General features: G+C 40.3%; 1 protein-coding gene across 2 annotated transcripts in view; it reads left to right on the forward strand.

Annotated features, from left to right (window-relative positions):
• Positions 1–24,026, forward strand: part of SGSM2 (small G protein signaling modulator 2) — a 436,818-nt gene that overhangs the window by 331,909 nt on the left and 80,883 nt on the right. For both annotated transcript variants that reach the window (XM_040338437.1, XM_040338439.1), the window contains exons 4-6: positions 3,775–3,936; positions 15,157–15,224; positions 17,266–17,414. In XM_040338437.1, coding sequence (XP_040194371.1) covers positions 3,775–3,936; positions 15,157–15,224; positions 17,266–17,414 — 379 coding nt within the window. The remainder of the gene's footprint in view (positions 1–3,774; positions 3,937–15,156; positions 15,225–17,265; positions 17,415–24,026) is intronic.

The raw sequence follows: 24,026 nt of genomic DNA on the forward strand, positions 1-24,026 counted from the left end.
ATGCTTTCCCTGGTCCCATGATTGAAACCCAGTTTCTTGGAGTAGTCATAAATCTAAATTAAGAATGACATTTCTATTAATGTTTGATCACTTAGTAGAAAGTTCCACGCTGGTAAACTTTGAATAAAAAACGAAGAATGTAAAGGTCCATTTTAACTGGAAGTTGCTGGGCATATACAGTATACTGAGAGGCTTAAAGCTGAACTTCAGATATAAAAGACACAAGTAATACAACTTGAATATATTCTTGAATATATATGTTATAAATCCTGTATATACCCCTGCAGAATAGACAGTGCACAGTCCACATGGCCTTTGGTGCTTAACTGCAGACAGGAAACAGGGACTTTATTATAGAGAAAAGACATTCCATAGATGCAGCTACAAACTTATAAACACTGCCATCTACTGGTTGAATAATATATCTCTACTGAATACTTATACTGATGTACAGTAGTTGCACAAAATACAATTCTGTATTCCAACAATATCATTCAATGTTTTTCTTTAATGGAGGCAGTGTAAGTACCTGAAATTAATTTTGTATTACCCTCTTGCTGTCCTGTACAGAAAAAGTGAGATTAGGAGAGTGAGAAACAGAGCAAAGAGCTAACAAGGGGCATGCTGATAGGAGGTGAAAACAGAGTGACAAGCACATCAGTCTGCTGCTTCTTATTTAATTTTTAGTCACAGACTGGGTATCAGACAAAAGCACCTGTAAATGTTACTTACTGGAATAGAAAATATCAGGACTCCTGCCCTGGCAGACTGGGCTTTGCTATGTGGCTTAGCTATGTAAATCTCAGGACTAGATGAATATACGGCTACCATCACTAGACAGCAGTGCACAGAGACTCAAATTATAACAACACACATCAATATGTTGGAGTTGTTAAGTAACGCCATTCACATTAGAGCAAGTCTGCGACTACTGCAGATCCACAAACTCAGCAGTTACTTTAGCTTTGAACCTTTTATGGCATAATCAGATGAGAGCCATTACAGTACATTAACAGCTATTATCCATTTTAAATGAGATCTGAGATGCAGAGATGGAAAACAGACACTAAATAAAGACTAACAAAAATAATGTTTGAGTCTTCAAAATGGAATCTATATCAGTGTTTAATGCCAAACCAGTAGTACTGATTGGGCCAGATTCACAGTACAAGTACGCCGGCGTATCTACTGATACTCCGGCGTACTTTCAAATTTACCGCGTCGTATCTTTAGTTTGAATCCTCAAACCAAGATACGACGGCTTTTGACTTCGATCCGACAGGCGTATTTAAAAATTTTTTTTGCGTAAGTCGTTCGTGAATAGGAAAGGACGTAACTCACGTCGACGTTCAAAAAATCACGTCGGTGCGACGTAATTTTGCGCAAAGCACGGCGGGAATTTTTGAAATGGAGCATGCGCAGTACGTTCGGCGTGGGAACGCGCCTAATTTAAATGATCCACGCCCCATTTGAATTAGGCGGGCTTGCGCCGGAGGGATTTACGCTACGCCGCCGCAACTTTTCAGGCAAGTGCTTTGTGAATCAAGCACTTGCCCGTAAAACTTGCGGCGGTGTAACGTAAATGCGATACTTTACGCCACCGCGGATCTATGTGAATCTGGCCCATTATGTCTAATAAAAACGTATACAGCGAGACAAGGAAGAAGCATTGGACTGAATACTATTGGAAGCTTGTTTTTTCTTCCACACCTATTATATTTCATTATAACCAGCAAGTACAGGCTCTATATCAGAACTGATCGAGAGGAACACTTTATCCAGGGCCAGATGGAGCCTGTTGGCACACAATCTCTTAACACTTTTTGTTTTATATTCCTTCATTTAGAATGGTTATCAGCAAGTAAATAGGTGATTCAGATGCAGCTGAGCAGTATTGGTAGAGTTTGTAGAAAATCAGAGGCAGGAGATTCATTTTCACAGAACTGAGTTGATTTACTAAAGGCAAATAGACTGTGCATGTTGCAAAGTGAACATGCACAGAGCTTAGTAAATGAGGCAGTGGCCCGTCCATACGGGGCACAGGGGCACCGCCTACTCCAGGCGTCCGGCCCCCTAATCTACATGCGGGGCGCCAGACGCATGGATTCCAATGTTTTTTTGAAGCACGTAATTTCAAATTCGCTTTTGTCTTCCAGATTCTCCTCCCGGCCAATCAAAAAGCGGGGGGAGACCCGTCACCCAATTTGCCAAAAAGAGAGGCGATCCTATTGGTCGCCGAGAAAGAAAAGGGAAGAGACGCAGAGGGGGGGGGCACCATGAAGCACCAGGAGGAGGATGCGTAGCCCGCGACCTACAGTAGATGCGATCGCGACCGGGGCTGGTGACTGACTGACCAGGAGGGGGTGATCACTTTTCAAAGAATACCCAATCACGTGCAAGGAAAATTAAAAAAAAAATGTTTTTGCTTGCACATGATTGGATGATGGAAGTCAGCAGAGTCTCTGCTCATTTACTAAGCTCTGGAGCAACTTCTCTTTCAGAGTGCAACTGCAATTTGCAAAGTGCACAGTCTATTCGCCTTTAGTAAATGAACCCCCATTGTACAAAATACAGTATAGGTTTAGCACGCCTATTTTGCTAAATCCTTGTTGCTTTAATTGCATAGTGAATTTCCACAATTCTCAACCAGTGTTAATTTATGGACGAAAATATTTTTGTCTACTAAATTAACCACTTACTGCCCGCAGGACGTCATATGACATCCTTGGATCAAAGTGGTAATATCTGAATGATGCCTGCAGCTACAGGCATCATTCAGATATCTGTGTTTTCAGCTGGTGATTCCCTCTAATGTAAAAAACATTTCAAATTTGGTGCATTATGCCTATGCTCATGCGCTACTTTATGCAAATAGTGGTAAATAGCTTTGCACAACCACCTTAATCTTTTCATGTCAATGGGCAGCTTGTTGAACATGACTTTTAAAGGTATTTTTTTTTTTTTTTTTTAATGCTTTACCTTCCAATGACGTTAAAGGGTCACTAAAGGATTTTTTTTTAGCTAAATAGCTTCCTTTACCTTACTGCAGTGCTGGTTTCATGTCCTCATTGTTCGTTTTTTCTCTAATCCTTCTCTGTTCTGAACACTTCCTGGTTGTCTGTTTCCTGATGAAAAAAGTCATGGGAGCTTTCTCTCTGTGGTCACTAATCAAGGAGGTGTGATTACTGTGTGTCTAAAACCCCTCAACACCAATCAGTTTCGTTTTACAAACCATCACTGCCCTGTATTGGCTCTGAGTCGCTGTAAAAATACGAAACTGAAACTGAAGGTACATTATATGATTGATTTGTATCTATTTTTAATCATTTTTAAAAGGAATCAGTTAACTATTATGTCTCTATACCCTGTAAACAGTCATTTCAGCAAAAAAAATGTTTTTCCTTTACAACTCCTTTAAAGCCATCCATAGACATCAGATGTAATGTTTCCATCTTACCTGGGTGTGTATATTAATATATGTATGGAGAGTGAGCACTGCCAGACAACTCTGCAGTTAATCAATTTTTCCCCTGAGAACAGTCATCAGGATGTCTGAAGAAGGTTAAAGAATAGCTATAAACCGGTAAACATGGTGTAAGTAGTTTATTCAGACAGCAATCTGACTCTCACACAGTAGATACAACCCTGGCAGAGAACTGATCCCTAATGTTAAACTCATAATATTTTGCAACACATAATAAAAAAGAATATTAAATACATGTAACGTTTTATTTTAAGTTCACCATTGGTTAAAAGTTCTTATTTTTTTCCTAGAAAAAATCTTTCCAATGGCCAAGAGTCCTTAAAAAGACAAAGTTCAACCACAGGAAGGACGGTCACCCTCACCCCACAAGCCCTTAAGCACATTTGGGTGCGGACGGCACTGATAGAAAGAGTGCTTGATAAGATTGTCCAGTACATTGTGGATAACTGCAGGTAAGAAATCGTATTTTATTTTTACTGTTAATTCTACTTCAACCAATATTTAGTTTTGGGTTGAATAGAACATGCTGTAGAACAGGGATATGCAATTAGTGGACCTCCAGCTGTTGCAAAACTACAGGTCCCATCATGCCTCTGCCTCTGGGTGTCAGGCTTGTGGCTGTCAGAGTCTTGCTATGCCTCATGGGACTTGTAGTTCTGCTACAGCTGGAGGTCCGCTAATTGCATATCCCTGCTGTAGAACTAAAACAGTTATTTAGGTTTGTGTTTGTTTTGCACAAAACTTCACATTTGTGCCCATATGAGCTGTTGAGTAATTTGTGTTTCAGCAATGCTATACATACTATAGCCACAACGTATACACTACGAATAAGGCAAGCTACATAAGTAAGAATAGAGAAAACCTTGAAAAATTTTTTTCTTACAACTGACACACAAAAGGAATGTTTACAATGATTTGATTTGTCAACCAGAATTGGTCAGACAGTCAACGAATTATTGCCTTAGTTACAAAAATAACTTTCAGTGGCATAGTTTATATATAAACATTCACCTTGAAGTGGTTGTAACTCTTACATATACCCAGTGAAGTGACTGGCTTTGGATGATACACAGAGATTAAATAAATCTTCCTACATAAGTTGTACCTGTTTATCTGCAGTCTTCTCTTCTCTACAGCCATTCAAAGTGCAGAATTTATCATGTTTGTCTGAGCTGTCAAAAAAAAGGGGACTAAAATGTCACACTGCAGAGCTCAGTAATGAGAGTTGTGAGAGCGGATTGGAGGGAAGGGACACACCCCCTGCACACAGGAACAGAGCTGAGGCTGTCAATCAGCTAGAGACTCCTCCTTGTCACTTTTGGTGTCAGTAAAAATTTGTCAGAAGTGATTCATGCTGATAGCAGAGGAATGAAGCAACAGACAGAAATTACACTTTGTGCTCTTAAAGCGGAAGTAAACCCATCCGTAAAACTGTTTCATTTCCGGAAATGAAACACTCCCATTGGTTGTGCTCTCACCCAAACTGTAAAAGCATCCAATGGCTGGTTTCATAACTGATCACATGTGCAGCATCGTGGCAGTTGTAAATTAAAAAGAGGCAAAGATGGCAGCTTCCTTGGCTGAAAACAATAGGAGGGTTTACTTACACTTTAATTGAAAAAACTATACACTATAGAGCAGTGATGGCGAACTTTGGCACCCCAGGTTGCTAGGCGATCGGCTCTCCTCTCCTCACACGGAAGTTGTCAATGAGGAGAGGAGAGCTGATCTCTGCAGCCGGCCAGTGATCAGTGAGTATGAGCTGTTTTTTACAGCTTTTTACACATTGATCACTGTCCCCAAAACACTGTCCCCACACACATGTGCCCACACAGAAAAAAACACCTGTCCCCCACATACAGTGATGAAAATAAGTATTTGAACACCCTGCTATTGACCAGCTCCTCCCGTGTAGTCCTGGGCTGATTTCTCACCTTTCTTAGGATCATTGAGACCCCACGAGGTGAGATTTTGCATGGAGCGCCAGTCCGAGGGAGATTGACAGTCATGTTTAGCTTCTTCAATTTTCTAATGATTGCTCCAACAGTGGACCTTTTTTCACCAAGCTGCTTGGCAATTTCCCCGTAGCCCTTTCCAGCCTTGTGGAGGTGTACAATTTTGTCTCTAGTGTCTTTGGACAGCTCTTTGGTCTTGGCCATGTTAGTAGTTGGATTCTTACTGATTGTATGGGGTGGACAGGTGTCTTTATGCAGCTAATGACCTCAAACAGGTGCATCTAATTTAGGATAATAAATGGAGTGGAGGTGGACATTTTACAGGCAGACTAACAGGTCTTTGAGGGTCCGAATTCTAGCTGATAGACAGGTGTTCAAATACTTATTTGCAGCTGTATCATACAAATAAATAGTTAAAAAATCATAAATTGTGATTTCTGGAAAAAACATTTTTGATTATGTCTCTCACAGTGGACATGCACCTACGATGACAATTTCAGACCCCTCCATGATTTCCAAGTGGGAGAACTTGCAAAATAGCAGGGTGTTCAAATACTTATTTTCCTCACTGTATGTCCAAGTAAAATCATGTCCCAATGATCATCTGCACACATATGTTCGTTGATCATCTGAGCACATCTGTCTGTGATCACACAAACCAATTTTTATACATTTAACAGGATTTTTTTTACCAAAGACTTGTAGCAGAATACATTTTGGCTTAAATGTATGACAAAATTTGATTTTATTGGATTTCTTTTAAAACAAAGTAGAAATATTTTTTTTTTTTTTTAATTCTGCTCTTTTTTTGCTTATATCACAAAAAAATTAAAAACTGATTTGTGGATAAATACCACCAAAAAAAAGCTCTAACAAAATTATAAAAATGTCATTGGGGTACAGTCTTGTATGATTGCGCAATTCTCATTGAAATAGCGAGAGGACTGAAAGCTGAAAATTAGCCTGGGAAGAAAAGGGGCGAAGGTGCCCAGTATTAAAGTGGTTTAGCTGCAGCCCTGTTATTTATTTATCCTTATGATTAAGCCCTGGGCAAGGGTAAAATGCGTCAGTGGAGGTGAGATTCTGAATTGTAAGCCATGCTACTACCACAATAAAGCTCACTGAATAAAGATTTTAATGGAATGTGATCTGAATTTTTCCATGTAGGTAGTGAGGTGTCCATCTGGGCAACTTTTCACGTGGAGCAATACCAACTCTAGTGGAATGTCTTCTGACCAAAGTTAAGCTGTTGCCAAAGTTAAATTACCTAAAAAAGGTTTGCCTGTAAAAGAAGAGATGCTAACCTTTTCAGTTTCCCATGCTGCTGAACATACAGGGCCAGATTCAGATAGGTCAGCGGATCTTTAGATTTGATTGATCTGATTTACGTTACGCCGCCGCAAGTTTTTGAGGCAAGTGCTTAATTCAGAAAGCACTTGCCTGTAAAATTGCGGCGGCGTATCGTAAATCCCCCGGCAAAAATTCAAATTCCGCGGCTTGGGGGCGTGTAAAATTTAAATCAGGCGCGTCCCCGCGCCGAACAAACTGCGCATGCGCCGTCCGCTAAATTTCCCAGCATGCATTGCTCCAAATGACGTCGCTAGGACATCATTGGTTTCGACGTGAACGTAAATTACGTCCATCCGTATTCGCGAACGACTTACGCAAACGACGTAAAAAATTCAAAATTCGACCCGGGAACGACGGCCATACTTAACATAGGATACGCCGCATATAGCAGGGGTAACTATACGCCGGAAAAAGCATAACGCAAACGACGTAAAAAAAATGCGCCGGGCGGTCGTTCGTTTCTGAATCGGCGTAACTCCTCATTTGCATATTCCTCGCGTATACAAGCGGAAGCGCCACCTAGCGGCCAGCGTGAGATTGCAGCCTAAGATCCGACGGTGTAAGTCACTTACACCTGTCGGATCTTAGGGAGATCTATGCGGAACCTGATTCTATGAATCAGGCGCATAGATCCGACCCACGGAACTCAGAGATACGACGGCGTATCTCCTGATACGCCGTCGTATCTCTTTTTGAATCTGCCCCACAGTAGGTCTGTTGAAGACTGAAGTCTGACGCTTATGGAAGTGTCATTCTTCTGTGTCCCCTGCAGAACTCAGTGGTTCCTCCAGCTGACATCCATGCCACTACTGTGCCTTGCAGTGACGTGGATGTCAGCAAGAGGAACAACTGAACGCTGTGGGGGATACAAAACAATGACATTCCCATTAATGTTGGTTTCTCAGTTGACTTCAGAGGAACGTTTCTCTTTAAGACCCCTTTCACACTGAGCCACCCATAACATCGGCGGTAAAACTCCACTATTTTTGCCCTCGACGCTATGGGCGTATTTGCGGCGCATTTCGGCCGCTAGCGGGGCGCTTTTAATTCCCGCTAGCAGCCGAGAAAGAGTTAAAACCGCCCGCAATGCACTCCTGACGCAGCGCATTGCGGGCGGTATAGCTGCGCTGTCCCATTGATTTCAATGGGCAGCAGCAGAGGACGAGCGGTAAACACACCGCTCCTTCACCGCTCCAAAGATGCGGCTAGCAGGACTTTTTTTTACCGTCCTGCTAGCGCAACGCTCCAGTGTGAAAGCCCTCGGGCTTTCACACTGGAGACAATAGAGCAGCTGTTTATGGGCAGATTGCAGGCACTATTTTTAAAGGCGATAGCGCCTGCAATACGCCCTCAGTGTGAAAGGGGTCTAATGGATCTAGGTTTGGTAGCACAGACAGTGGGAAAGGTATATATTTTCTCTTCTATTACCGACAAGTTTTTTTTAAGCAATCTAATTTTGGTGACATGGTCACTTTATTGAGCGCATTCAAGTTCTATTGAAGGCAAAACACTATTGGTATTAAATGTACGGATTAAGATTTCAATGAACACTGTCATTCTGTGTGTCTACTATCAGCTGCAGGGAACAGCAGAGATTCACGCAGAGCATGCAGAGTATAGTGAATTATTGTCTATTTTCTATCAAACCACAATTGTAGCTAATGTACAAGCAGATGATTTCCAGCTGAGTACTGTAATTCTTACACTTAACATCCAACTTGTTTTCACTGTATTAAAATTCAAATAGATTCGTCATTGTGTTCATTATTCAGTCCTTTCATCTTCTTTCCATTCAAGGAAATGCATACCCTTCATCTCCAAAACACATCACAGCAGGTTCTGCCATGATACAAACTTCTTTCCTATACACGGTATCATTTTTTGTCTTCGTCTGTGGAAATAATCAGAACAGCTAACATACAGGAAAAGCGCAGTCTGTCATACAGTAACAAGAAATACATTATGACTCCTCTTCCCTGCACTCCCCTGTTAAAGTGCTTTGAAAAAGTATTCATACCCCTTGAAATGTTCCACAATTTATCATGTTAAAATCAAAAACATAAATATATTTTATTGGGATTTTATGTGATAGACCAACACAGAGTGGCACATAATTGTGAAGTGGAAGGAAATTGATAAATGGTTTTCCATTTTAAAAAGTGTGGCGTGCATTTGTATTCAGCCCCCTGAGTCAATACTTTGTAGAACCTCCTTTCGCTGCAAGTACAGGGGCAAGTCTTTTTGGGAATGTCTCTACCAGCTTTGCACATCTAGAGAGTGAAGTTTTGCCCATTCTTCTTTGCAAAATAGCTCAAGCTCTGTCAGATTGGATGGAGAGCGTCTGCGAACAGCAATTTTCAAGTCTTGCCCCAGATTTTCAATTGGATTTAGGTCTGGACTCTGACTGGGCCATTCTAACACATGAAAAAGCTTTGATCGAAACCATTCCATTGTAGCTCTGGCTGTACGTTTCGGGTCGTTGTCCTGCACTCACCTGTTACTGTATACCATTGGCAATCAGAGCTGCTGCAAATAGCCAGTTCTTTCTGATATAGGCATACCTCCCAACTTTTTGCGATTTGAACGAGGGACACCTAATAGCAAAAGTATGTAGGCATAGGTCACACCCCCTGTCATGTCCCCTTAAAGGAGAATTATACAAAGAAAAAATAATTAAAGTACAACTAAAGACAAAACTTTTAGTGGAGATGGATTAGAACACCTGTTGGTTAGAGAGATTCCCTTTCGCTATGTGTCCTGTTATCATTGAAAGCAAAAGTAAAAGAAAATCCCCAAATTTGGGTTGTCCCCAGAAAAGTAATAGAGGGGAAATCTTCCAATGGGGACACTAGTTCTGATGGCCTGGGAAAACCCAAGAGATCCCTTAATTTGCAGGGATTTCCTCACAGAAAGTGAAGGGAAATCTCCACAATAGGGCACAGATGGCAAAAAATAAACTGGCAGGGGTTATAACCCTCCCTTACTCTATCCAAAAAATAAAAAGTTTTGCCTATACTTCAACTTTAAACCCACAAGTGCTTTTTTTTTTTACCACTACTAATCCTTTATATTGTGGAGTTATGTGTATGTATCCACGGTAGAATCTAAATCAAATTTAAATTAAATCTAAATTAAATTGAATTAGTGCACAATGTGCAATATGACCGGCTGCTGCTCTAATAAGGCTATAAATCCCCTTATACTAAAGATGACGACTTAGGCGCTGCTCACTCAACAATATACAATATTTAAAAGCAGAACATATATTAAATCAATAATCAATAGTAAATCAATAACATAAATATGTAAAATAAATGGTGATTAGTCAATTTCATTATGTTTCTTCATTTATTCATAGAAACAGTGCAGTCTTTTTACAGTGCCGTGTTCTATCAGTTTAAATAAGTGCATATTTTTCATGCTGTGCTTCCTGCCAGTGATCCCACTCACTCACTGACTTCTGTGGACTCTTAATTGTATATAGGAGTCATATGCACTTTTAAAAAATATCCTGATGTTTTGCTTGGATTTGTAGTCCTCCTCGATGGTTTAAATGGCAATGTGTCTTAGATGTGTGCATCTCTCACATGGTGCATATGTGAAGAAGACAATTGGGAATGCACATAGCATAATTCCATTTATTTTATTTAACATCAAAAATTTGTTACACTCACTTTTCATATGTAATATCCAAAAATTAATCATAGGACCCGAAGTAGCACGCCGGCATGTGCTTCACCAGGCAGATGTGGCGTAACCAATGGCTGTCAACTGACGCGTTTCCTCCTACTGGGCATCTTCTTCCTTTGAACAAGGAAGTTACACTGTAGCACTCAGCAAGTGCTTTCTTGTGCTGCAGTGGGTCTAACGTTACCATCTGGCACCTTATGGTGACCACAATCTTTTAAATATGTCTAAACCCAAGAGAAAAATGTAATACAATGCAGCCTACCGTTCCTTAAAGTGGAAGTACATCCCTCTATCGTTTTCAGCCAAGGAGGCTGCCATCTTGGCCTCTGTTTAATCTTAAACTGCCATGATGTGATCAGTTATGACATCAGCCATTGGATGGTTTGACAGTTTTGTTGAGCGCACAACCAATGTAACAATTAGCATTTCCGGCATGCCGGAATTGTAACTGTATTTTGAAACTATTAAATAGATGGGTTTACTTCCGCTTTTAATGGCTGCAATTGTTTTCTTTTTTCTGGCTTTTTTCCTTCAAAGAGGAACCCTATTTATTAGCTTCCCCCGTCCCCTTCCCCAGTGCTGCCATTATGGCACACGTGCAGATGTGGCGAATAGCTGCTTCTGGCTTTTGTGTCCTGACAGAGCCCTTTGGCACATTTGTGCACGTGCAGAAAAAGTTCTTGCGTGTGTGCAATTATGGCAGAGGTTTGGGACTTTTATTATTGCTGCCTTTGTGTGTGCAAAAGGATTCAATTTGCATACAGGAATGAACAGTCCTGCTCCAGTAGCGGGACACAGCCCAGGTCTGTGAGAGTTCAGGATTTTGTTAAAGTTCCAGGACATTCCTACTGTTGGGAGGTATGTTTAATATATATATATATATATATATATATATATATATATATATATATATATATATATATATATATATATATATATATATATATATATATACAGGTGGTTGTCAAAAAATTAGCATATTGTGATAAAGTTCATTATTTTCTGTAATGTACTGATAAACATTAGACTTTCATATATTTTAGATTCATTACACACAACTGAAGTAGTTCAAGCCTTTTTATTGTTTTAATATTGATGATTTTGGCATAAAGCTCATGAAAACCCCAAATTCCTATCTCAAAAAATTAGCATATTTCATCCGACTAATAAAAGAAAAGTGTTTTTAATAAAAAAAAAGTCAACCTTCAAATAATTATGTTCAGTTATGCACTCAATACTTGGTCGGGAATCCTTTTGCAGAAATTACTGCTTCAATGCGGCGTGGCATGGAGGCAATCAGCCTGTGGCACTGCTGAGGTGTTATGGAGGCCCAGGATGCTTCGGTAGCGGCCTTAAGCTCATCCAGAGTGTTGGGTCTTGCGTCTCTCAACTTTCTCTTCCCAATATCCCACAGATTCTCTATGGGGTTCAGGTCAGGAGAGTTGGCAGGCCAATTGAGCACAGTAATACCATGGTCAGTAAACCATTTACCAGTGGTTTTGGCACTGTGAGCAGGTGCCAGGTCGTGCTGAAAAATGAAATCTTCATCTCCATAAAGCTTTTCAGCAGATGGAAGCATGAAGTGCTCCAAAATCTCCTAGCTGCATTCACCCTGCCCTTGATAAAACACAGTGGACCAACACCAGCAGCTGACATGGCAACCCAGACCATCACTGACTGTGGCATTTTGGCATTTTCCTTTTCCCAGTCTTCCTCCAGACTCTGGCACCTTGATTACCGAATGACATGCAAAATTTGCTTTCATCCGAAAAAAGTACTTTGGACCACTGAGCAACAGTCCAGTGTTGCTTCTCTGTAGCCCAGGTCAGGCGCTTCTGCCGCTGTTTCTGGTTCAAAAGTGGCTTGACCTGGGGAATGCGGCACCTGTAGCCCATTTCCTGCACACGCCTGTACACGGTGGCTCTGGATGTTTCTACTCCAGACTCAGTCCACTGCTTCCGCAGGTCCCCCAAGGTCTGGAATCGGTCCTTCTCCACAATCTTCCTCAGGGTCCGGTCACCTCTTCTCGTTGTGCAGCGTTTTCTGCCACACTTTTTCCTTCCCACAGACTTCCCACTGAGGTGCCTTGATACAGCACTCTGGGAACAGCCTATTCGTTCAGAAATGTCTTTCTGTGTCTTACCCTCTTGCTTGAGGGTGTCAATGATGGCCTTCTGGACAGAAGTCAGGTCGGCAGTCTTACCCATGATTGCGGTTTGGAGTAATGAACCAGGCTGGGAGTTTTTAAAAGCCTCAGGAATCTTTTGCAGGTGTTTAGAGTTAATTAGTTGATTCAGATGATTAGGTTAAGAGCTCGTTTAGAGAACCTTTTCATGATATGCTAATTTTTTGAGATAGGAATTTTGGGTTTTCATGAGCTGTATGCCAAAATCATCAATATTAAAACAATAAAAAGGCTTGAACTACTTCAGTTGTGTGTAATGAATCTAAAATATATGAAAGTCTAATGTTTATCAGTACATTACAGAAAATAATGAACTTTATCACAATATGCTAATTTTTTGAGAACCACCTGTATATATATATATACAGTATATATATATATATAAATATATATATATATATATATATATATATATATATATATATATATATATATATATATATTCTATAGGAAATTATAGTGATGTAAATGTGATGTTTTTGCACAACAGGGCAGTGCAATAGCTTATGTAAATATAATTAATTATCGTTTTATTCTGGTGTACTTGTGCAGACTTTTAAATTTGCTCAGTTACTTGCTTTTATGGGGCTAAATCCAGCTGAGCAAAGCTTATAAAGAACAAATGACTTTCAGCAAAGAAGAATTACATATTAATCCTCTTTAAAAGAGGTAATATAATTCAGCTGGAAATGACTTTAGTCATGCCTTATGGCAGAGATAAAATGTATCTTAATGTGCTCTATAATGTGTGAAAATATAGTGCTAACGATATAGTAAAGCTAATTTACTGAAGTATGCATGTCCTTCCTTTATAGTAACAATATACAGTAAAACCTTGGTTTGCGAGCATAATGCGTTCCAGAAACATGCTTGTAATCCAAAGCACTTGTATATCAAAGATTTTTTTTTACAGGGTATAAAAGATAAGAGAGGCGCCTCTAAGTGTAGCAATAAGTTGCTAAATGTTGTACCTTCATTAAATGTAACCATATTGCTACACTTAGAGGCTCCTCTATTCTCTTTAATACTCAGTTGTGACATGATGCTACTCTTATATCAAGACATCACTTGTATATCAAGGCGAAATGTATTAAAACATTTTGCTTGTCTTGCAAAACGCTCTCAAACCAAGTTATTCTCAAACCAAGGTTTTACTGTACATGGCAATCTATCACCATTTCCTCATAAATTATCAGCTTGTTTGACATTATCCAAATTGCAAAGCCAAATGTCTTTCCTTAGTGAGAGAAAAGATGTTAGATAGATAGATAGATAGATAGATAGATAGATAGATAGATAGATAGATAGATAGATAGATAGATAGATAGATAGATAGTAACTAAATATAACCCAATGTGGTTATAGACAGTGCCACATCCTATAAGTACAGTAAATAAGAGGAAAGGGAATAGCCGCTCCAGGTGGGAACCCAGATGAATATCCGTTGCAGACAACTTGTAGTGCTGTCCTTCTTTTAATAAAAGGCTACAATTTGTTCAGAGTGTGGCTGTCCAGAGACCATCTTTGTTCCTGCTTTGCTATAGTAAATAAGAAAGTACAAAAGTTGGGAATTCTATTGAGCACAACAATAAATCAGACAAAAATAAAAAAATGAAGCATTTATTATGTTTTTTAAAAGCACAAAAAAAGCATAATGCATGTAAAACGGTCCAAAATCATATGAACAAATCACAGTGAGATACAAAAAGCATAATAATGCCAAATAAAACCTAAACGCGTTTCATTTCTTGACACAAATCCTCGTCGGGGGGGTGGTGGGGACATGTATCACATTGGTTAAATAGGACCAATGGTTACATAATCCTCATATTTCCTGAAAGGATAATGGATTTATTATTAGTGGGAGACTCCATGGTGACCTTTGTACTCCAATAGCCTGAACCTTACTCTCTACAGTGTTTTCTCCTTTCAAGAAATATGATGATTATGTAAACATTGGTCCTATTTAGCCACTGTGGTACACACCCCCTGATGAAGATTTGTGAAAAGAATTTATACACATCAGGGTTTCATTATGCATTATTATACTTTTGTTTCTCACTGTGATTTGTTCATATGATTTTGGTGATTTCTCGATTATGCTTTTATATGCATGGTGTTTTTCCTGTTTTTTTTTTTATTATTATTATTTTGCCTGATTAAATCCACAATTTGTGTTACTTTTGTATTTACTAGATGAATTGTGTTGTTTTCATAATACTGTATACTTATTAACAAATAAGTGGGATTGCACCTTTCTATAATAAGACCAGGTTGGTTGTAGAAGATTCACACAGGCATCTTTAATGACCATTGTGCAGTGGCACTTAAATCAAACACTGTCCCTAAAATAAAGGTTCCAAAAAAAGTTTTCTTTGTAATGAAGATTGTAAAAACTCAAATCTTGCACTTTAACATCTCGCATAATGATTATATTATAAATATAAAGTCAGTGCATGCAATACTTGATTGTTTATTGTTTATCTCTACAGTAAATATTACGAAAAAGAAGCTTTATTGGCTGATCCAGTTTGTGGTTCGATATTGGCAGTTCTTTTAGGTAAGACTAAAACAAAATTCACAGTTTATTAGTTATAGCCATGTACATTTTAGTGCAAATTTTTGTGATATAAGAAGTGAACTGGGCTGTACGCTAATGGCCCTGTAATAGTCAGTTTTATAACTGACATATACTGTTTGATGTAATAGTGTCATAGTAGGAGGGTTTCTAAGGATACTATAGAGTCCCTATATTCCAAGAGGCAGGCCTTACTTCCTAAACCCTCTAGGACACATACATTATATTGTCAAAAGTATTAAGACACCTGCCTTTACACGCACATGTACTTTATTGGCATTCCAGTCTTAGTCCGTAGGGTTCAATATTGAGTTGGCCCACCCTTTGCAGCGTTAACAGCTTCAACTCTTCTGGGAAGGCTGTCCACAAGGTTTAGGAGTGTGCCTATGGGAAGGTTTGGCCATTCTTCCAAAAGCGCATTTGTGAGGTCAGGCACTGATGTGGACGAAAAGACCTGTCTCACAGTCTCCGCTCTAATTTATACCAGGGGTTTCGGTCAGGTCTTTGTGCAGGCCAGTCAAGTTCCTCCACCCCAAACTCGCTCATCCATCTTTATGGACCTTGCTTTGTGCACTGGAGTGCAGTCATGTTGGAACAAAAAAGGGGCCATCCCCAAACTGTTGCTACAAATTTGGGAGCATGAAATTGTCCAAAATGGCTTGGTATACTGACACCTTAAGTGTTTCCTTCACTGGAACTAAGGGGCCAAGCCCAACTCCTGAAAAACAAACCCACACCATAATCCCCCCTCCACCAAATGATTTGGAGGGGTGGACCAATACTTTTGGCAGTATAGTGTGGATGAAATGCATCAGTGTGTGTGTGGTTTGGGGAAGACATGTAGGATGAGGCCGCTCTTTATCGCTTATTCACCTGGGCTGGTCGGGAGTAACGGCGGTCCTTTCCTCTTTACATCATATACAGTATTTATATACAGTCATTCAACCCATGTTTTAATGTTTCCATTTTGTAGTTGCTAAAATATTTAAGTTATTTTATTTTGTACAGGTATTTTAAAGGACTATTTTCTTTTTGTCTTTTCTTTATATAGGAAACAAATTACAAATAATGTTTTAATGCATTTCATTAGGTAAACATAAAATATTGGATATAAATATTTCATGTTTACCATTTACAGACAGAAAATAGAGCTCTGGTTCGTTTTTTCCGTGTTTACTGGGCTAATTTTAACTATTTGAAAAGAACCCGTTATTTACAGTCGTTGAAGCTCAGATTACACTTTCTGCTAAATGAGTCATTGACTCATTCCCTTCCCTTCCTTTTTGCTCTGTTCTTTTCAATGGGCTTACTGCAAACCTCCTAGTTATACAGAGACAGTGTGAAAGAAAACTGCTACTGCTGCCTTTTTCTTTAAAAAAAAACATAATGTTTTGCAAATACTGCATCACAGATGCATCCTGTAATACATGTTTATTTCTAAAATAATAACTTAAAGCTGATGTTTTAGGCAATACAGCACCAAGGACATAACCATAAGCGTGCGCAGGGGGTGTAGCACACCCTAATCACTCTGTGTGGTGCTGATTCCACCTACTGCCCAAGGCTTCCTCCTGTGTTGCGCCTAGCAACCACATCCCCAGCAGTGATACAGTTTTGTCCTTACCCTTCACTGCTAGTTTTGCTGGACAACTTAGTCTTCATATAATAGAGGCAAATGTATATAAAAGGCATGTGAAATGGGAAAGAAATAGATATGCTGAACGTTACCATTCCATGGATTACCACAGTTCTCACCATTCAATAATATGTGTGCTAGTGCTCCTTTCAAGTAAACTGAATGGACTATCTGCAACAATTCTTGGATAGCATTACAATTAGCATTCAGTGATTTATTTACAGTGTTGACTGCAGTTGCTCTTTAAATAACTACTATATTTGCACATAGATTCCTTTATTGCAATGGTAAAAAACAACTATGGTATAAGAAAAAACTGCAGTAATGTGTATTCTTCAAATAAGCGTATCACACAGTGGATTAATTTTCCCTTGTGTTATTCTTCAGTGGGACCTTGTGCACTAGAATACACAAAGCTAAAGACAGCAGATCATTACTGGACAGATCCTTCAGCTGATGAACTAGTACAGAGGCACAGGATCCATGGAACTCACACTCGCCAAGACTCTAGTCCGTGCAAGAGGCCCGCCCTTGGTGTATGTATCCTTGTCTTCTAACCACCAAAGTACATAAGTCATTTGCTGATGTTTCATAAAGCATACATATTTGTGTTTGTTGTAAGCATAATACATTATCATTGGCATTGTATTTCTGTGTAGGTTAATGATCCTTATATTCTATGGTCTTTTAAGATTAAATATTGCTGATTATAGCAATCTATTTCACTTCAAATACATTATTGTCTGCTGATTAAAGGGTATTAGTATTTATTTTTCAGTAAAATGATATGCTTGCAAAAAAAAAAAAAAACGACTTTGGATTCCTGTGATTCTGTAATGTTGCAGTGGTTAGCATTGTATCATTGTAGTAGAGAAGGTCTAGGTTAAATTCTTTATAGAGAGACTGTGTGTCTAATATTTGTATGATCTTCACCTAATTGTCTGGATTCTTCTCCTGGAACATTAGCTTCCTCCTGAAAACATTTCTATAAAGGCTTGAGTAGATTGCACATGCAGAATGTACATCAGGGATCCTCAAACTACGGCCCTCCAGCTGTTGCGGAACTACAAATCCCATGAGGCATTGCAAAACTCTGACATTCACAGACATGACTAAGCATGATGGGAATTGTAGTTCCTGAACACCTGGAGGGCCGTAGTTTGAAGACCCTTGATGTACATCAAGCTTGCATTTGAGATGCATTTAAAGTTTAACTTTAGCTAAAAATGAGTAAGGGGATATGTGACATTATTATCACTGCACGCTTTATCGCCATCGTACCTTGGAAGAACGGGTCTGTTTGGATGTGCACCGGCCGGAACACCATACTTAAGGCTGTCTATTTTTTCGGGTTGTTAGTGCAATTTATTTTATTTTAATAAAAAGTATTTAAGGTTTTACACTATATGGAGCCTTTATCTTTTATGAAATTACCCACACACTGGTTCGAGTAGAGTCAAATGATGTGAGCTTACCGGATAGTAGATGTACGGCTTGATCATTACGAGCATTCCATGACCCTCTGTAACGGAGGGTCACCTTTATCTGGTAAGGAGACATCTATATCTTTGGTGATGGAACTCACTTGTGGAATTGGTGGATGGATCCTATGAATAAGCCCTTAGTTTTGAACACTGGACTTTGTTATCAATGAACTGCTGAGCTATGATGTTGCTGAGTTTTTAGCGTGATTCTATTTTTTAAATTTTTGCCTTACTGTGTGTTATTTAAAGGAGATTTGCTGCTTTCATCAATTGTTATCATACATGATTATTGAGATTTTATGTGCTTAGCGTGTTTTTTTCCCCTAACTTTTTTTCTGATATGTGACATGGCCCTGGAGTACAAGAGGGCAGAATTAAAAATCACCCACATGTACCAAGATGTTGCAACTTGCAACCAATGGTCCCACATTTCATTGTACTTAGATGGACAACCCTTGTGAGTATAGGTAAGCTTTTTATATGAGAGTGTAGTATTTACTTCTAAAAACCAGGCTTGGAAGATAGGAGGGACAGCTTACATCCAGTCTTGCACAATCAGCTTTATTGTAGTAAATACATTTTCATGTAGCAATGTTGTCATAAATGTATCTGCTTTGTGATTCGGCTATAACCCTAACATGCATTGTTTGAGGTGCAGAGTTAGCGGAGAGCCCATTGTATTATGGAGGAACCTCACTACTTGTGTCCAAAATACTTAAGTGTTATGGCAAGCAAGCACATTGAGCATAGTGGGCTATGTGTAGATAGGAATTTGGACAATGAAATAGTGGTCAGATAGGGCCTGTGAAATATATATATTTGTGTGAGACAATCTCCCAAGTAGATACCAATTAAAAATTATCAAGGACCTCGCCCCAATCCTCATCAATCAGGTTATTTACTGTATATCAAGGACCTTGGGCCAATGCTCATCAACCAGGTTATTTACTGTATATCAAGGACCTTGGGCCAATGCTCATCAACCAGATTATCTACTGTATATCAAGGACCTCACCCCAGTCCTCATCGACCAGGTTATCTACTGTATATCAAGGATCTCACCCCAGTCCTCATCAACCAGGTTATCTATATCTACCCCTTAGTGAATTTTGACCTTGTATGCAAGCTTTGTGGCAAAGGGGGTGAGAAGCATATTATATAGTGTAGAGATCAATTTTTTATGCTCTGTGCTACATAATATCTCTAACAGAGGGATAAACACTAATGTTGGGTAAGTAGTAGAGAATTGAGTTAGTAGGGAATGATATAATTGTAGGTAGCGAAAAAGCATATAATTAGGAAGTGAGAATTCTTCCTTCAGTAATTGAAAGGGTTTAAGACACTGTGCAATGAGCGAATGGTGTAATTAGTAAATGCCCCTAGAGGCCCACAATTCTGCATGTGGGATCTTAAGACACTCAGCTAACTGTTTGTTGTGCCATAAAGGAGAGAAACCATGGATCATAGGAAGATTCAATTTGATAATGGGCAAGTCCCAGATACATTTATAGTGATACAGGAGACCTGTGTGGTCATCAGCCACATTGGCGCCCTGCAGACTACGCATTACTGCACGTAGGGGATGAGGCATAGTGTGCCCAAGTGAGGTGAAAATTAAGGTTTTATAGCATTGCTGGTCAGATTTGTCTATGAGATAGAGATGGCATAACAGGGCAAAAAGATATTAAAAACAGGCAAGGCAGCTCCCCCCATGCTCATTGAGCTTTTAAGGTGTGCCAATGAAGTCTGTGCCTACCATTTTCCCAGACAAATCATTTAAGGATGTAATCCATAAGTTTGAAGTACCGTACTTCGTTAATAAATACATGGTAGAATGCCACAGAAGGTATAGGATCTTGGGCAAAAGAACAATTTTTATTAGATTAATTCTACCCATGACACCCAGTGGAAGTTTAGCCTATAACTGGGTTCTGGCCTTGACCAAAAAGAGTATAGTGGTTTGATATTTAATTATATATAATCTGAGGGTGATCTAGTAGTGTGTGTGACCAAATATGTCAACATACTAACTCTGGTGAGAGAAAGAGATGCTTTTTCCACCGTGGAAGGAAAGGTGTCAATGAGGAGTACTTGAGAACTGTAATCGTCTATAATAATTTTTAGGCCGGACTATACCCTAAATTGCTCAATAGTTTTCAGGGTGGCCTGCAACGTGGGGCTAGGATCCTGCAAGTAAAGAAGCAAATCGTTAGCATACATTCCAATGGTCTTTACAAATGTATATAAAAAGAAGGATGAGCAAAGCCTCCTCTACCACACTGTGTTAAGATTATAAGTGTCCCAGTTTTTTACACGTTATCACTTCCTCTAATTAGGGGAACACCGCCGTAGCCAACAACAGGCATATACAAAAGAAAAGTTGTTGCCCCGACAGGGAAACCGAGAGGTGGTGACCCCTGGGACAACCGAGAGGCTACTAAGGCAGTGACGGACAGTCTGTGTAGTTAAAAATATTGTGTTTAATAAATAGTAACAAGTTACATGGTATAAGTTATACACCTGGGACAGTAGTACAAGTATAACACTATAGGAGCTAGAATAGCTTTAGTGACAACCTGTAATCATTGGCCGGCCAAAAAAATGCACGTATGAAACTAGTTCATATGACGTGCAACAAACAGCACATAAAAGGACACAGACAATGACAAACATGCAGGACATAAATGACTATGGCAATCCGGACGCCAGATGGATAACTTTTGCTGTCAATTCTAATCGGAAATCCGATGTAATATGTATGGCGGTTAGCCTAGTATGAAGATAGAGAGAATTGGCAGCAAGAGTATCCCTGCAGTGGATAACTAAGGTTACCGGACCTGAATTTAATAGGAGTCTTGGTCTTGCATATATGAACCTGATGGCAAGATCAGATAAGGTTCATATATTTTGAGGCTTGGGCATACACTTTGAGTAAATTGCAAAATGAAAAAAAGTTTGGAAAAAATGACTTGTGTGGGCTGCCCTGCCTGCAAGGAGGGTATGTAGTGCTGTTCCTATTTGGACTCCAGAGATTCCGGTGTGTGAAGCGGTTGGATGCAAGATTTGGTTAGAGAGTTTTATATGCTACCACCGAAGGTCTGTATTATAGGCTTCCATATTTTAGCAGAGCATGTGGAAACAGGATAATGGAACGATCTTACCAGTAAGGTTCACAAATTCACAGAGATCCGGGATCCGTTGGCTAATGGCTGCCTCCTTACTGTTGTGTAATCCAATCGCTGTAGTTGGCGTCTGTTAACTGTCAGATGCGCCTATGTATATCAGCATACAGGGAGGATAATACAACCGTGCCGTCCGGTCATGTGATGCAGTTCCCACTGATCCGCTAAGCTGGCAGATCCAGCTATATACTTCTGGAGGTAGTCTGTGTGTAGCTTTGGTACGCACCGAGTGTTTAGTGCTCTCTAAAGTTCATGTGGAGCATCCCCTCGCTTCTTCTTACTCGCGTGTTCCCGCGAGTCACCGCTTCGGTTTTCCACTGCTATGGGGCATAGAGAGAGAGGCGTCCGGAGCCGTGATGACGTCAACGCGTTTCGTAGTGTTGATACGTAACTTCGTCTGTGCCCACTCACAGACCCGTTAGAGGGGTTAGATCTAATGGATATTGCAAGTGGTTCTCAACATACAACTTTTTTTCTTAAAGTAGTGATGCATTGTGGAAATGCGGGCCTAGCCTCCAGTACATAGAATTTAAGGCACTTTAAAGTTGTTGTGGCATGTGCTTTAATGACTGCAAAGCCTCGCACACACGATCGGATTATCCGACAGGAATTGTGTGATGACAGGCTGTTGTTGGAAAATCTGACCGTTTGTTATCCCTTTCTCTACCCGGAAGTTATCTCCGGGAGAGATGTCGCCACCGGAGGGGGTGACGAGGACTGCTGCAGGGGCTTCAATCTAAGGTAAGTATATCATAATGAGCTAGTATAGTATTTGGGGGGGGGGGGGTTACAACCACTTTAAGGCAGTTCTGAAGGCAAAAGAGGTCCAACCTGGTACTAGCAAGGTGTACCTAATAAATTGTCCAGTGAGTGTATAATATGGCAATCTATACATAATATTACTAAACACGAACACACATTGATAAGATTTACATTACAATTTTAAAGACTATAGATTGTCTTTAACAGATGTCTGTTGTCACTAATTACTGCTGTTTATAGCAGGGACATGGGAGCTCTCTGTGGTCCTGAAAAGGTTTAGCCTTGCTCACACAACTTAGAAGATGAATGCAATGGTCGGGTTCAGGGCTGCTGTTAGAAATCATGGGGCCCCGTACAGCCTACCTGGCAGGGCCCCCCCCCCCCACCCAATATATCAAGGCCATATTTTCACAAAAAAATACACTAAATTCATTATTAGTGGACACAAACATAACATTGAACCTGTGTGAATTAGCCCTTTTATTTGTTTTTTTTACATAAAAAATATATATTCACAGTGGAGGACACACGGGGAAGGGGGATTGATCAGAAGCAGGCAAAATAGGGAGGTGAATCCGTGTCAGTGTCGGGGAAGCAATTACCGGAATGATGCCCTGTGTCTCTCCCTGCAGCAGCTGAAAGCCGGCAGAAGGGGTAGAAAATGGCTTTCAGCTGCAGCAGGGAGCTGCACAGCGCATCCTTCTGTAACTGCTCCTCCGCCAAATCACACTAATTGACCCTGCTTTTTGGGCCCCCCTGTGTGCCAGGAGGACTGGTGGTCCCTCCCTATCAGCGGCCCTGGTCGGGTTACATTGATTTTGCTGTGTTCTGGAGATCTTTATTCCTGGGAGCCATTAATGACTACAGAGACTACAGAATATACACCATGACACGGCCACACGAGAACGTATACAGCTTAGATCTCAGAATATTTTAGGTGAATCCCTGAAACATTGCCCATTCTTAAACTATAATCCATCCTTCCTCATCCTCATCATCATTCTATTTAGAGTGACCAAAAAAATGGCAGCTAAGGAAAAAATATATATATATAAGTCTCCTGTCAATAACAGTGCAAGTGCAACACCGTCCACAAATAACGGAATGCATGCACATCTTTTTTTTTTTTTTCTTTCCATAGCAGTAAAAACCAACAGTAGTTAGCATTTTTAGCACTTAGGCCGGGTACACACGGGCAAACATGTACAATGAAACCTGTCCGTCGGACCGTTTTCACCGTACATGTCTGCCCGGGGACTTCTGTACGATGGCTGTACTAACCATCGTACAGAAGTCCGCGCGTAAAGAATACGCGGGGCGTGTCCGCGCCGTCGCCGCGACGATGACGCGGCGATAACGCGGTGACGTGGGCGGGCCTGCCTTTTAAATGCTTCCACGCATGCGTTGAAGTCATTCGACGCATGCGAGGGATGGCGGGCGCTCGGACATGTACGGTAGGTCTGTACAGACGACCGAACATGTCCGAGCGGGCAGGATTCCAGCGGACGGTTTTAAAACAAGTCCAGGAATATTTGTCCGCTGGGAAAAGGCCCGGCGGGCAAATGTTTGCTGGAATTCTGCCCGCTCGCGCCTACACACGAACGAACATGTATGCTGAAACTGGTCCGCGGACCAGTTTCAGCATACATGTTTGGTCGTGTGTACGGGGCCTAAAAGGGGTTGTAAAGGTAAAAGTTTTTTCACCTTAATGCATTCTACC

This window comes from Rana temporaria, chromosome 2, assembly GCF_905171775.1.
Source record: "Rana temporaria chromosome 2, aRanTem1.1, whole genome shotgun sequence".
Taxonomy (NCBI): Eukaryota; Metazoa; Chordata; class Amphibia; order Anura; family Ranidae; genus Rana; species Rana temporaria.